Source organism: Bombus fervidus, chromosome 6 (assembly GCF_041682495.2).
Source record: "Bombus fervidus isolate BK054 chromosome 6, iyBomFerv1, whole genome shotgun sequence".
NCBI classification, from domain to species: Eukaryota; Metazoa; Arthropoda; class Insecta; order Hymenoptera; family Apidae; genus Bombus; species Bombus fervidus.
This window is the reverse complement of record NC_091522.1, coordinates 13,205,667-13,220,752: the sequence shown is the minus strand read 5'-3', so window position 1 is coordinate 13,220,752 and position 15,086 is coordinate 13,205,667. Positions and strand designations below refer to the sequence as shown.

General features: G+C 45.4%; 1 protein-coding gene across 3 annotated transcripts in view; it reads left to right on the top strand.

Moving 5' to 3' along the window:
- Positions 1-9,494, top strand: part of LOC139988166 (homeobox protein aristaless) — a 62,693-nt gene extending 53,199 nt beyond the window's left edge. For all 3 annotated transcript variants that reach the window (XM_072005255.1, XM_072005253.1, XM_072005254.1), the window contains 2 exons: positions 3,371-3,416; positions 6,875-9,494. In XM_072005255.1, the coding sequence (XP_071861356.1) occupies positions 3,371-3,416; positions 6,875-7,465 (637 nt within the window). In that variant the 3' untranslated portion in view covers positions 7,466-9,494. The remainder of the gene's footprint in view (positions 1-3,370; positions 3,417-6,874) is intronic.
- The last annotated feature ends 5,592 nt before the right edge of the window (positions 9,495-15,086 follow it).

Here is a 15,086-nt window from a genome sequence, read left to right as displayed (position 1 = left end):
CCGAGATTAATGGCAAATTCCAAGGGTTGTTCGTTGACCAACCCGATCGTTAGAGCGGAGATGGATTGCATCGCATTATGCACGGATATTACCTCGTAGCTACCAGCTTTTCTATCGTCTTGCACGACACAGATCTGGCACATTCTGTACCTTCCTTCGCGGCAGCGTAAAATCATCGAGCGCCGCGCCGAACGCATCGCGATGCACGTGTCCTGGCAATTTGAGTACGCTCGAGCCATCGTTTGATTGATATCCGGTTGCCAATGAAAAAAAGACGGACAAAGCAAAGGATGGAGCGAAACGAGGAAGAGGAAGAGACTCACGAGGTTGGAACGAGCGATCCCACAATCGCGCAACGTGATTGCGTGGCTTGTCGGATGCCTACACGTCATAAAAGGAACGATAATAATAAAACAAAAGGACAATTTTATCTTAACTTTCGAATTTCCGTGAATCGCTTGATCGCTGAATCGCGGACGGTGACAATCTCGAGCATGTTAAACAATAACGATCAAGGTTGCGTCACGAGCGACAATCACGAACTCGCCAGTGCACAGCGGCTAGCTAATTCAACCTCCGAGGTTAATTAGATAATGTAATTGTCCGGCAATTACTCGAATTACTCGCGCGCCAAGCCTCTCTTGACTATATCGCCACACGCCACTCGCGCGATTCCATATCTCTCTCTTCCTTCCTCCCAGTCATGGTTTCATTATCCATCCCTTTCTCGCCTCGCCTTGATCGCGTACGCCACCTATCATTTTCCTCTTCGTTCGAACGCGTATACCAGATCCATAGAGAAACACGTACGAAGCGAACGTACACGATATCGCATTGAATCGTTACAAAATCACACGTGTACTGCAGTCGAGGAAAAAATTTGTTTCATACTTCGCGTCAGACATCGTAATTTCGCATTAGTTCTAATCTTTTATCTAATCTTTTATAGCTTCGCGATATTTATTCATTATTCGTCCCAGAAAAACATAAAATATTAATGAAGCGAAACGAGCAACGTAACGAGATCGGACAAATGCCTCGGGGAAAAATCACGAGTGTAACGCGAGAAAATCAGTCCCCGCGATTTCGTTGAAAAAATTGTTGCATACGTTACGGTGAGTTTTTTTAAGAGAGAGAAACAAGGATCTGATAAAAAAGAAGAACGAAACGACTGGAGTGGAGTCGAGGCGAGAAAGATTGCAGAGAAGCTCGCGTTTAATCCGCTTAGCGGCTGCTTTGATGGAGAGCGCTTGTTCTATCACGATGAGATTGCGAAATAGCAGTTCCGTTCTCGCATTGGTTCCGAAGTTGATTGCGGCCGGTTGCCTGTTGCATCAACATCGCGTCCTATCGTAAGGAAACTCGAACGTTTTACTTCCTCTCTTACGTTCATACACATCTCGTTCGCACGATCGCCAACGTTATTAACACGAGTTTTAACCTCGATGAAGGAAACGAGCACTTTTACGATACAAATATGCCTGACGTCATCGCGCACGCTCGTTCAGGTCGGAGATGGATGAGCCTGTTAAAAAATTACACAGCGATAAATTGCACGGAGGATTTGTGAAAGAAGTTGCACAAGCCCGTTAACTCGAACCTACGACTAATCTCAGACGCTGTGTGCGCCTCCCAGAGTACTAGCAACTAGCACATTTCCCATGGCAAGGACATCGAAGAAGGGGAGATACGTAATAATAACGATACGCGAATCGAGGATAACCGAGTCGCAGTGAACGGCGGTTGTAATTAGGGACGCCCGTCTAACCGCGAAATTTCGTGATCTTATTAAATCCAGAAGGACGTTCGTGAGTGTACCGTAGAGAAAAAGGGAAAGGCTAAATTATTATTACTCGCAGGCCAAGGTGCTCGCTGGGATCTCGAGCGTTCTTCAGGACTCTGCCGAGACACCGATTTTATGTAGGATCTTTAATACCGATCATGGATTGGAACGAGAGTATTAAATAACCGGTCTTTATTCACACGTTTTTCATTAACATTTTCCCTTGGTTCGCCGTTCGTAGAAATCGATATTACGGGCAACTTTGCCTGAGATTGTGCGATCGAAACATATATCGCGATATGTTAAAACGAACAGAGTTTCAATAGCAATCTACTGAGTGGAATATCGTCGTATATACGTACTGACCCGATTTCATTTCCAATAAAACGGATGGATGATTCCACGTTATATCCGGTAGAGGTGAAAAGAAGAAACGCGATGATAAAAATGGCATAAATCAGGGCAGTCGATCTTGGAGGGTTCGCCCGAAACTCCCTGTAATTTCGGGCGGGAACTAACTGAAACGAAGCTCGTGTACTCAAATGCGCCTAAACACGAAATTGAAGCGAAGCTGATCGAAAGGTAAGAGGGGCAGCAGCAGCTTCTGTGCGCGATATAATCACCGAGATTTCCTTGCGATTTCGTGGAACATCTGGGCAATTTGCGTGCGAGATGAGAAACCCCGCAGGCCGTCTAGCGAGACAGCCGTTGCGAGATTCGCTTTTGCCTCGGACACCGATCCGTAATCGCTGGTCAATCCTTTTCGAACCTGCAAAAACCTTACAGATCGAGAAACGAAAGGCTTCCGGAATTTTGTTTTGCTTTGTTCGAGCGACGCGCAACACACGGCTATATCGATCGGTTATTTCTTCGACTTTTGCTTCACGATCACGTGATAGAGCAGTTCAAGGAATCGATAGCAAAAGGAAAAAGGAAGACCGAAGAAAAAATATTGTTGTAGAAAAATGCAGATAAAGAACGAGAGAGAGAGAGAGAGAGAGAGAGGAAAATGAGGAGCAAAAATGCCTACTGATCGTTCGTTTCTTTGCGGAAGTACTGACAATTTCGTTACATAAACAGTTGTACTTTACGATCATTTCATGACGGCTAATAATCATTTAATTTATAGTAAATAATGATATGCGCGTAATAACGTCGACAAACAGAATTGCACACACATGTAGCTTCGTTAAATATGTATGCATGTAAAACCAAGATACGATCTACCCTGGCAATAGTGAATAATTATGAAAATGTTGTGCTACAATGCGTTACACTCGTCACATTAATTTATGCGAATGGCAATAGAATTGAAAAACCAGTGTGTTGGAAGATTTAATGCAATTAATTGATATCTTACTAACATTCTAATTAGTTTAATTAACGTACGGTTATTTGTGTTACAGAGATTTCTTAGTCTCTTTACTACAATCATTCACGACACGATCGCCATACGTTTAACGTCTTAATTTTCTTAAAAGTATACAATTTAATGCGGCATACGCTCGTAATTATCCGGCCACGTTATATATCACTTCGCTAACCTTGCAATTTCTATCTCTTTTATTTTTTTTTTTTTGCTTCCAGGGAAGAATTAGCGATGAAGATCGGTCTTACGGAAGCACGAATACAGGTTAGTAAATCGTACGTCATTTTCTCCTCTATTTTCTCACTCTGAAGTAATATTAACGAATTTTGAATAAAATGTCGTTTGAAATGTTTATTCGTTCGATTATCGTTATGCAAAACAGCTTGTCGATATTGATAACTTGCAACTTATGACTTTTATAAAATTCTAGTAACGATATTAATATTTTTTCCCCGATAATTCTGATATCAACGTAATTGAGTATACCGTGTGTAAGATTTACTAGAATGACGAACTACCTCGCACTCACGATAAACGGAAAGAACACGATCTGTCAAGAACAGAGGGCGAGAGTATCGTCCGGTAATCGTCTGCGTGACAACGGCGCGCGTCATGTTGGCAAGCAGAATGCGTCCGTAAAAGTTCGGTGCTCGAACAACCGACTAATTCGCTCAATTAGTTTAATTTATTCTCGGTATTTACTCGGTCTCGCCCTTTCCCAGTTCGCCACTCGGACGTTCCTTATATAGCGGTCTCCTCTTTTCTCGGCACACTTTTTTCGTCTTTCTTAAACGCACAGCGCGCATTTATACGCGTCTCTGTTGCGCCATGGAAGTCCACGCTCGGTACTTTTCATTATACTTGCAAATATGTCTCCATCCACTGCAAATCGACGATTTATTTCGAGTTTAAAGTCATTATACGAGCACACGCCACGAGAATCGCCACGGTATCGGGAACTTCGCTAGTGTGCTAATCATTTTCAAGAATCCGCCGAAACTTGTACGCGTCTCCCGTTTGTCTAAGGCGTTGCTTGCTCATTGAAAAACATGCACTTACACCCCGTAGGTATTTGGACAGCTGGTGTAATTCGATCGAGATCAAAGATCGACGTTAGATCAAAGAAATAAGTTGTTTATAGTATATCTTGTAATATGTATACTCGCGATAATTTCGAGGTGTCCAAATACATGCGAACATACGCATACATCTATCCAAATATTCAATCAACGTTAGTTTAACTAACACGTTGTCCGTGTTGAACAGCAATTTTGATCTATGTTCTCGTAGACGCGTTGAGAAATATTTCAGTGAGTATTAATTCCTGGTCTATCGTAGAGTATAATTATTTAAGGAGGAAGGTTTTTCGTTTGAGGAAGTGCTCGTGGTGCCGCGGCCAGGGATAGAAGCAAGAGAACCGTTGAAAAGGGGAGAGATAGAGAGAGAATGTAGCCGGCGTCCGCGTAATTAATGCGGCACGATTAAGCACGAAACGACTAGGTTCCGGCGGCGAATCGTGGTTACGTTTTGTTTTAAAAGCCACAAGTCGGATGTTTAGCTCCCTGCTGGGGGCAATCCTGCTCGCTGTGGGGGGTCCTGGCACCCGACCCCCCACACCCCGTCACCTTTAACTCTCCATACGCCTAGCAACGACTTTGCATGTTCCACTGTGTCTGTCCGATCGTTCGAATCACCCGTGGAACACACGCGTTTCGTTCTCTTCTCTTCCTATTCCACTCTCGTATTCTCGTTTTCTTTCTTTCGTGTTCCATGACCGAATATACCAGTTCGTATTACGTAATCCTTCTAACCGATGTACATATTACTTGGTCTCGTTCGTTCTCGATTAACCGAGAATTCGATAGAAAGAAAACGTCATTCACAGAAGTTGCCACTCGTTTTTCTAGTGCGTGTGATATCATGTAAGAGAGATCGAAACTTTCGAGGGAACAAAAGAAAAAAAAAAAAAGAAAAAAAGAAGGAGAAAGGGGAAAACGATTAGTTTGGTAGTCTACATGATCCATAATCTCACGAGTCACAGAATACTTTCCTCGCGTCGAACGATCGATCGAATCGATTTTCGAATCGCTAAGTCATCCCGAAATATCCTTCCATCGATCCCATTCCCTTGCCTATGCAATGACGAGGCTCCATCGTCGCCGATTGTACTGGGAGTGTCTACGGTCTACATGTTCCGGCGGTTCTTTTGATTTCCTAGCCGAGAATAAAAATATCCACGTGAAAGAATCTTCCTACCACCTCAAGACGAGGTATTTTCCAATCCAGCGAAGAATCCCCGAACCGAGTTGAGCAAACAATCGTCAAAGATAATTTGTCGCGTGTGGCTAAGCCTATAAAACCGTACTTCGAAAGAAATTGCTTCCTAAAGTTTTCTACTCGAACTTGAATCGCGTCGCGGTTACGAAACGAACGCGTACAAAGTATCTTCGTGGATTCGTCGTCTTGCAGAAACGAACAGATGTTTACTACAAAGCTCGCGATTATCGAACCACGTTGGGTCGTCGTCATTACGTTCCGTCACGAGATATATGAAGGCAATTTGTTCGAGTGGAATCGTTTGTCTCGTTTCTGCGAGGCTTCTCCACGATAACGTGAAATCCGACGTATATACGCGTGTTCGTGTTCGAAGCACGACACACGAAATCGACCTAACAACCGAAAAGGAGACTGCGGAATTAAAGTCCGTTAAAGAAACGGGGGGAGGAAAAAAGAAAGAAGAAAGGACTCTGGGAAGAGAAGGGGATTGCGAGCAGGGAAGACGAGGGAGGAGAGCTTCCGTTGAACTGATTAGAGCTCGAGTCTTCGAGGAACCTTCGCGATGGAATGCGCTCCAATGGTCGACGCATCACGAACGATATTTGTTTCATTCGTAATCGTTTGTTCGATACAGCTTACACGCTCCCGAAGGCCCTTCCGTTCCCTTGAAAAATCGTTGCTCGGTGTAGGAAGAACGAACGTGATTTGATTTCCGTTGTTTCTCGCGAGAAGAACCAAGGTTCGATTTTTGCTCGTCCAGCGGATCTTTCTCGAGTTTCGAATTTTTCGGACGGTAACAATGGGCCAGAGGAATGCCAGCTAACGGTTTTACGATGGCCGATATTTCGTTAATTTTGAGGAGAAAAAAAAACACAAGGGACTGGGTAGGCGGATGGGTAGGAATAGAGGCGAGAAGGGAAAGAGAAAGGAACGAACGGACAAAGATCACTGGCTCTGCCTCGCAGCGATCGTCGGTTTCCTTCCATCCTCGACAATAATGATACACCGCGAGTTTCCTGAAAAAGGGAGAATACGTCGCGTTAACCAGAATTCGCACTTCCACGGTTCGCCAACAACTTTCAGAGAACGAAGTAGTATTTGCTTTCCGACCCGGAATCGGATGAATAGGTTTCCTGAAACCGGACTTGAAATCGATTCTTTCGATCGTTCCTCGGTTCTTCGTCCTTCGACCTGGTTCCTTGAAACGCATCGACGAAACAACGGACGATATTCCAAAAATAGACATACTCAGAGGTAGATCGGTTCCAGAGAGTGAGAGAGAGAGGGGGGAGGGAGAAAAGGAAAAAGGTAACGAGCGTAGAAAAATCGTCATTATCGTGGATCGTTCGGTAGCGTTTAAACGTTTAAGAGGAACAGTCTATATAAAGACAAAGATGGAGGACGAAGAAAAAGGTGAGAGAATAAAATACGCCGTTTGGTTACAGGTTTGGTTTCAGAATCGACGCGCAAAGTGGCGGAAACAGGAGAAGGTTGGGCCTCAGGCGCATCCGTACAATCCGTACTTGGGATCAGGTGCGCCACCACCATCGGCGGTCGTCGCGCCGACCTTGCCGAACCCTTTCGCCCACCTGGGCACGTTTCCCCTGAGGAAACCCTACGACGCATTTCGTTACCCACCTTTGGGTCACGGACCGGTCCTTCCCGGTAGTTACGCCGCTCATCCCTATCATCGCGCGCCGCCACATTTGCTACCACCTGGAATGCCTCTGCCTTACACGTCGGCCGCGTCCTTTCAAAGTCTCCTGGCGAACATATCCGCGGCGCAGAGGCCGAAATTGGTACGCGGTTCACCACCTCCGCCTCCGCCTCCAACGGCGCCCGCGATCAGTCTCGCGCATCCACCGGTTCCACCACCGCCGCCGACAGCCAGTTCACCCCAAGGTTCGCCCACGGGTAGCGTCGGACTGCCCGACATCGACAGACGAACCAACAGCATCGCTTCTCTCAGACTCAAGGCCAGAGAATACGAGCTCCACCTGGAGATGCTTCGCAAGAGCGGAGATCTCATCAGCTGAAGAGACTCGCTGTTCTAAAAACAGCTAGAAACTGCGATTCCATCACCGGTGCCTCTACATCTACTCTGATTCATTGATCCAAATCGCCAACCACGACGATGGTCGTCGTCTCTTCCCGTCGAACCGCTGTTTCCTTTGACCCAGATCGAGCAAACGGAGCCAGTGGAACGGAACTGCGTAGAAAAACCTGAAACGCGACCTACCATGTTGGCGTGGCCGATGCGACAAGTGGTGGAAAAATTCACTCGTAACCTCCGAGATACGCGTTCCCTAATGCGATCCTGCCGACCGATACAAAGTATGAACGTCTCCTTAGGTCCACGCTTTCGTATGTTTCGTACAAGATACGAGCCAAAGAAGTCGCTGCGAAGTAGCCGACCACTTTGTAATTAATCGCGTGTACGCGAAGGAAGGTTGAACGATAGTTATCCTTCTTTCACTTTGTGATCACTTTGTGCCTTCGTTACGTAATATCTAATCTTAGGAACGCTGGACTCGATTGTATTTCAAATTGCGTGCCAGCGATTATCGAGTTAAAGAGGTAAACCGAACGCGATCTCGGGATACTTGTCATCGTCTTAACTATCGTTGGCTCTTATGGAATTCGAAGACTCTCGGTAGACTTTAGGCAACACGCTTCGCGTGCGACAGATTTCTTGCAATACACAACGCGAAACCAACGATTCAAACGTCGGTGTCTGTGTTGACAACTCGGGCGACCGTTTAGAAACACTTGCAATTAGTAGACGAGTTTTTTGGCGGACGTTGGAATTGTCATTGCTCTTTAGCATGGACCGTGACCCAATGAATCAATGACTCAAGCGACAGACAGTTTTTACGACATCGTTCATTAAAAGAAGGACGATATACCTGTCCATGTACAAACACGTTTCTTCAACCTTTCTCTTAATGTCATTCAGAATACCGACTCTACGTTTAGACGATTACGGAAAGAACGAAGAATCAAGCGAATGTGTTTCTTCGTGTACAATAATGCGTATAATATGCAGTAATGATGAGGCAATGTTTCGAGCTATAACATATGTATATGTATAGTACATGTATTTACGCGAAGTGCTTCGGAATGTCTTTCAAATCTATCTTTCAGCGATCGTGAAAATTTAGGATCCCGCGAATACAGTTTTCGCCAAAACAACGACAAGTACCCCTTTGTGATTATGGCTCGCGAGAAGCATCCGACGAGAAACACCGGACGAGAACATACAGCATTTTCATGAAATTTTCAAATGCGTTCAACGCGAATTCGATAGATTTGAAAAACAATCGGCGAAAGGATCGAGGACGTAGTCACTCACCGTGTTTGGCGAACCGAGAACATCTACTTGCGATTATAAGATTATTTTTAAGTAAACATCATCGAAAGATGTCCGTCCAGAAAAATACTTGGCTACGCGACAAGGACTTCGCTCTCGAGTATATTTTTAACCGTACAAGATTTTTATCGTCAATATCGAAATTGTTATGTTTTATTCTAAGAAGGAGAGTTAATCAAGTTAACCAAGTTAAGTTTCGAACCAATGAAATTGTAAGACGCGAGTTAAAGGATTTTTGGCGAAATATTCGTCCGATACGAACGAAATTATTTAATTTCGGTTATTTCTTTATTTTTACATAAACCGTCGTACGCATTTTAGATAAGAGAAGATACTATTTATATACGCGTTCTTTAATTCTTGAATGTTCAACGACAAGTTATAATAAGTTTTACGACTGTATAAGTATACTTAGTTGCGTAAGTTACCTTGTAAATAATTAACGACGTAACTTTGTGAGGGGATCTTGCAAATAATTTTCCGACTGCGTATCGCACGACAATATTAGACTTTTTTTTTTCGAAAGTCGTTTCAGAGGAGCAACGTTCCAAACGTTCGCATCGTACCATAGTAAAGAAGAAATATTACGATTCCTCGGATGTTAGTATAAAGAGTGATCGAAGTTGTGACTAGGAATTATCAATCTATTCGAAGATCTTGGATAAAACGAAAAAAATACAACGTCGTTCAAACGATTTCTCGTTTCATTTTCCACGAGTAAAAACGAACACTAGATTTCCAGTTCATTGTATTTCATTGATCCTTTTACCTTCCTCTTTTTACGACAAATAAATTACTGCAAGGCGAAAGGAAGACAAAAAGAAAAAGAGCAAGCGGAGGTGGCGAGGGGACAGACAAAAGAAAGAAAATGAACGGCATTCTTTATTATACGAACCCTTTCTATCGATTATCCAATGATATCGATATTCAACGAATAAAAGCACGCGCGACATGATAAAAAGTATTTAATTTATAGGTTCGCCAACTTCCTGAAGGAAAAAGAAGAGTATGCTATTCCTTTGCACATATATTATAACTCTGGTTAGGAGTTTTCAAGAGCTTGCAACTCCTGCTCGACTGACTTATGACAAGTAATTCGCGCCCAGGCACGCCCGTCGACGAGTTATTTAAATATTTTACAGTTTAATGGAGTCCCAGATCATTAATGCGCGTCAGCTAATTAGCGGCATCGTGAATACCTTCGTCCCCCTCTGAGTGCTAACGATCTTCAGGTTGATAAATCGAACGATTACCGACAAAACGATCCGCCGATCAAAACTGACGCAGCCTTAGGTACGCTGCTTCGTTCAACTCGACCATATGCTCTGATCGAACTTGCGTGCTACACAGGGTTTAAGTAATGTCTCGCGAGCTCCGGTGAACTCGATCGGAACTAAACGCATAACGGACGCGCTTTAATCACGCGTTTTACTCTTTAACGCTCGATCCAACTCGGCGCGATCTAATTTTCTGAAAATATTACCTGCTGAGATACTGGATTATCCGCTGTGCGTATAATCGTCTTTCTTTTCTTTTATCTTTTTTTTTTTTCTCGCGTACGTGTTTTCTAAATGAAATCCAAACAACCGAAAGGATAGTTCGAAAATGACGAAGGTCGCGATGCGTCGTTCTTCAAATATCAATCACGTTGAACGATAATCGGACGTTGGAGCGTTCGATTGTAAAAATTTGTTGAGAAAAAGTTGACTCGATAACGCGCGGCGAACGATAAGAGGTGGACGAGAACGAGTAGAGGCGTGTCCCGATGGTGATCGAGGTTCGATCATTCGAGCCGCGTGATCTGTTGATCCCGCGCGATCGAGATGCAGACCACGCAACCACTCGATCCCAAATTCATCGTGTTGGCCTGGCCATTAGCAAATTACTACGGTGTAAACAGTATCGACGATGCCCGCGGGTACGTCGGCCTACGTGCACCGGTCTACGTATGCATACGTAGATGTTTATACGTCGCAGGGATAGTGGAGAAAGCCAGTTAGTTAGTAACCGATCATTATAGCGACGTTTTACACCGGCTCTAGCCACCTAATAACTGTCTACATCGGAATGAATTTAGCGATCGGTAGCAACCGGCTTCCAAACCGGCTACGTTCTCCAAAAAAGAAATATTAGACGGGTCGAAAAGAATGTGCTCTCGAAACAGTGATTTGTTCGATACCAATTTCCAAGCTGCTGCTAGGGTTATACACGGTCAACGATACCGTAGATAGTTCTTGGTCGACGATACCATTCCGTTCAATTGCTCTCACAGAGTGGCGTTCGAATTCCCAAAGAGAGCTTTAAAATTAACTAAATGCACGATTGTTAGAAATTTCTTACGATTCTATCGTTAAAATATCGCTGACTACGACTGGTAAAAGAAACCAACCAAAGGATGGATTTCATTAAACAGGTACTTGAAAATATCGAACGAAGACCAATAGCTCGAGGAGAGGATAGCTTATGGATCTATTCCATGATATTGGAAGAAGCTTTAAAAGCAACTACGTAGATGCAGATTTTTTAACCATTTGATTCGAACAAGGAGAAGGTTTTCGTGATTACGAAAGAATCAATTTTGCCAGAAGGTACTCGAAGCCACCGAACGAAGAGTAATAGCTTTTGATTTTCGTCTGGCTGAAATTCATAGGATAAAATATTCCTTTAACCGCATCAGGGAGCCGCGTTACTCCTCATTTTCTAAATGCTGCTCGTTTTTTCCCGCGTCCACTCACGCGGAGCACGCGTAAGGTTTTATCCGGTTAACAATCCCTAATTGCAGGGTTTGCTGTAACTAACTCGGTTAACGTGAAGGCCCCCACGATGATTCTCCAGCTACGTTACCTATCATCGCGATAGATGCAGATTAAACAGCACCTTAATCTCAGACTTTGCAAGCTCGCTCGAACCTCGCAGACCTCCCTTGTGCTCCCTTATAGTTCGTTTAATAGGGTCTAACGATAGGGAAACGGTTTACGACAGAATCGTGGCCCCCATCCGGACATTGGCCAAGGACCTCCAACTAATCGACCGTAATCGTTGTTCCTTCGATTATGTCTTGAATTATGTCTCCAATTTTATAATTCGATTAGGCCATAAGGTGTCGAACGTTTCGTTATATTTTCGATTATCGTCGACTAACAAGAAGTTTGTGGCATCCGTTCGCATCGTCGCGATTGCTCTGCGTTTTCTTGTTTTCCTTTTTAAATTTGTCGAAACGATGGATACGGGAGAAAGAGTAAGTACCTACGATGAAATAGAGGCACGTAAAAGGCATAAAAGAGATGCGAAGAACGAAAGGCTTGCAGAGAAGGTGAATGAGAAAGAGAAGAAGGTGGGAGAAAAGAAGACGACGACGACGAGGAGGTGGACGACGACGAAACCGACGGTGGATGAAGAGGAAGGAGGAGCGGCGAGACTCCGAGATGAGGGATGTACGGCGTGACGGTCTAATTGAGGCCTTCTTGATTGCATTTACACCGCTGCACGGCCTCCTGTATCCCAGGTATCCAGTATCAGTCTTCTGTAGCGGATCCACATCATATTTGGCCCTGGCTTGGCTGCTTCTGCTTCCACCACACCGCTTCCTTCTCTCTTTCATACCTCTCGCCTCTTTGCTCTCTTTTCTCCCTTTGCTTCTCTCTTTCCATACCCCTTTGCCATCTTTCTCGTCCCCTTTCATTTTTCGTCGAATCGGCTCCTTCCACATCGGTACGCATAATACGTGTGTATATTACGCACATTGTGTAAATTTTCTCGTTAACGTCGACGCATAACACGAAAAGGAAAATAAATGCAAGGGAAGAGGATAATTTATTCATCGGCAACCATCTCGACGTTATCTCGCGATCTCGCTCGTTCCTTCTCCGTATTCTTTGTTCTTTCACCAACGAGCGGCTATTCGATAAAGCGTAGACATCGATCATCGACTAAACGAGCCAACGTCCAGGTTCGACGACACCGAACGGGATATTACAACGGAAGATCATAGCCAGCCACGCGAGATTTACAGGATTTCGGAATCTCCCGATATTCCCCAACATACGTGATCCGATTTGACGGTTTCGACGATTTGAAAGACGGTCGAGTTAAAAAGTCATCGGGCGACCAACATGTTGGATGGTCGTTTGAAAATCGGACAGCGTTTTTAGTCGAGGGGAAAAAGGAGGCGGTTGGAGTTTTGGAAGTTTACACGCAGGCATGTCGAGGCGAGCAGTTCCCCCGACATGGCATAAAACGCGCAAACGCCGCCATTAGTTACTGGCACGGTCGCGGAATGCTATCCGGCCGGAGCCTTATTAAGCCCATTACGTCTTAATTTATTTCCTTATTTGAAAAAAGACACGGCCACGAGCACGACCACGACCACACCACCGTTGGAACCGAGAAATAATGATATAATTCCGCTCAGGCGTCTCGTGGTATTTGCATTCGATCGCGTCGGTGGATATGTAACCCCACTGAGTCTATACGATAAAACTTACGCGTGTATACGTCGCCGCTGATAAATAACAAACGCCCACGATTACCCTAAACGACCCCTTTCGTTTCGAAGCGACGCTGACACTCTACTCGATTTCCTCGCGACTCGCTTCTACGACATCGATGTGCAGCAATGTGCGCACAATGTTCCCTCGTCGTTCTACGCAACGAGGAACTAGCGGTGGTCGAGCCGTGTGCAAAGCTGTGGTCGTGATATTGCTTGCGGTTTACGCATTCTCTGTGAGAAAATCCTTCGTTCGGGTGTCCATAAACCTCGCCGAGAAACTTCATCGTGGCAACTCGAGTACATTGAAACTATTTCCGTTCGATCGTGTTTCCAATCGAGAGGCGATCTCAAAGAAAAATCAAAGAGGCCCGAGAACAGAGAGCAACAACGCGTGAAGATAATTGAGTAAAAAAAGTAGCTCGAAAGAGCGAGCATAGTAAGCGGTTTGTTAAGGATAATGTGGGATCGCGTGAAAGCTTCAGAAGCGACGGCGATTGACCGGATAAATAAATATTCCGCGACGGGATGACGTGGCAGGAGGTTGCGGTTTACGCCCTCGGTGGGAAAGATTGCTTGTCCCGCGAGCAGTATTCGCGTTCCACGTCCTTGTTTGCAATTCGCCGCGTGGTGTTGCGTTATTAGCGTAAAGGGGCGAGTTAGCCGCAATCGCGATGGTAATTTGCGCGTTTGCCCGTCAGTGCCGCCGAGTGGAATTGCGGTGTCGCGTTACCTTACGTGATAATGCGACGCACCATAAATCTACCCTGGACGGTGTGTTCGTACGGAGGTAATAACGTGAGAGAAGCGGACGTGCGAGCGGAGGTCCCGGTGGAGATGCTCTTTGGCGAGAGATCGTACGCGTACAACGAGAGAGAGAGAGAGAGAGAGAGAGCGAAAGAGAGAGCGAGGGCGGTCGTGACCGAGAGCAGATTGTTCGGTTTGGTTGGGGAAGCCGGTCGGGAATTCGGTGATTGTTCGTCGGTGGCTTCTTGAAATTAAGCGTCATTGTTTAAGAGTGAATTCATCTTGATTGTCGATGACTAATGTCCCGCGGCAGCCACGCCGAGTGGCACGAGGATGGATCACAGCCATACAGGAGTCCGAGACGAAGTCCCTGGAATGGTATACGCCGAGACGAGAGACGGGAGAAGGTATCGGGACGAAGAAGAACTGCCCCACCGGCACGTGAGAGCTCTTTAACGAGCATCATCAATAACGCGTACCGACGTTGAAGAGGAAACAAAAAGGAGCTTAGAGAGTCACGGACGGCGGACAGCGCGAGTCCCTCGCTATAGATCCTGGTAAATGGTGTTAATTAGTAAATTTGATTTAAACCCAAACGAAGCGACCGAATAGGCGGACAACCGTTCACCGGGGATGATGTACGACCTCCGCGAATTACTCGTCGGCTCGTTTTCTCTCTGGAATCTCGCCCCTTTTAGCCACCGAACGATCGAGAATCAACGACCGATCGAGTTCTTTCTGCGAGTTTAACCGGCCGACATTAGCCCTGTTCGTTTCATTCTCCGTGCGTACACGATCCAAAAGAGCCTGGATCCGAACGATTCGCCGGCTCGCACGATCCGCAACACAAAAACGAACGCGTCCAGGCGTCGAACGCGACCGCGAGACTCGAAATTCGTACACCTGCGAGAAAATTGAACCGCTCGCTTTCATACGGCGCGCTGATGTCCGTGGGACGACCGGTTGAATTTTGGTAATGACGCGTTTGCTACCGTAGGGTGGAAGAGGGGATACTCTTGGAAGCAAGACAAAAGGAGGACGAGAGAGAAATAAG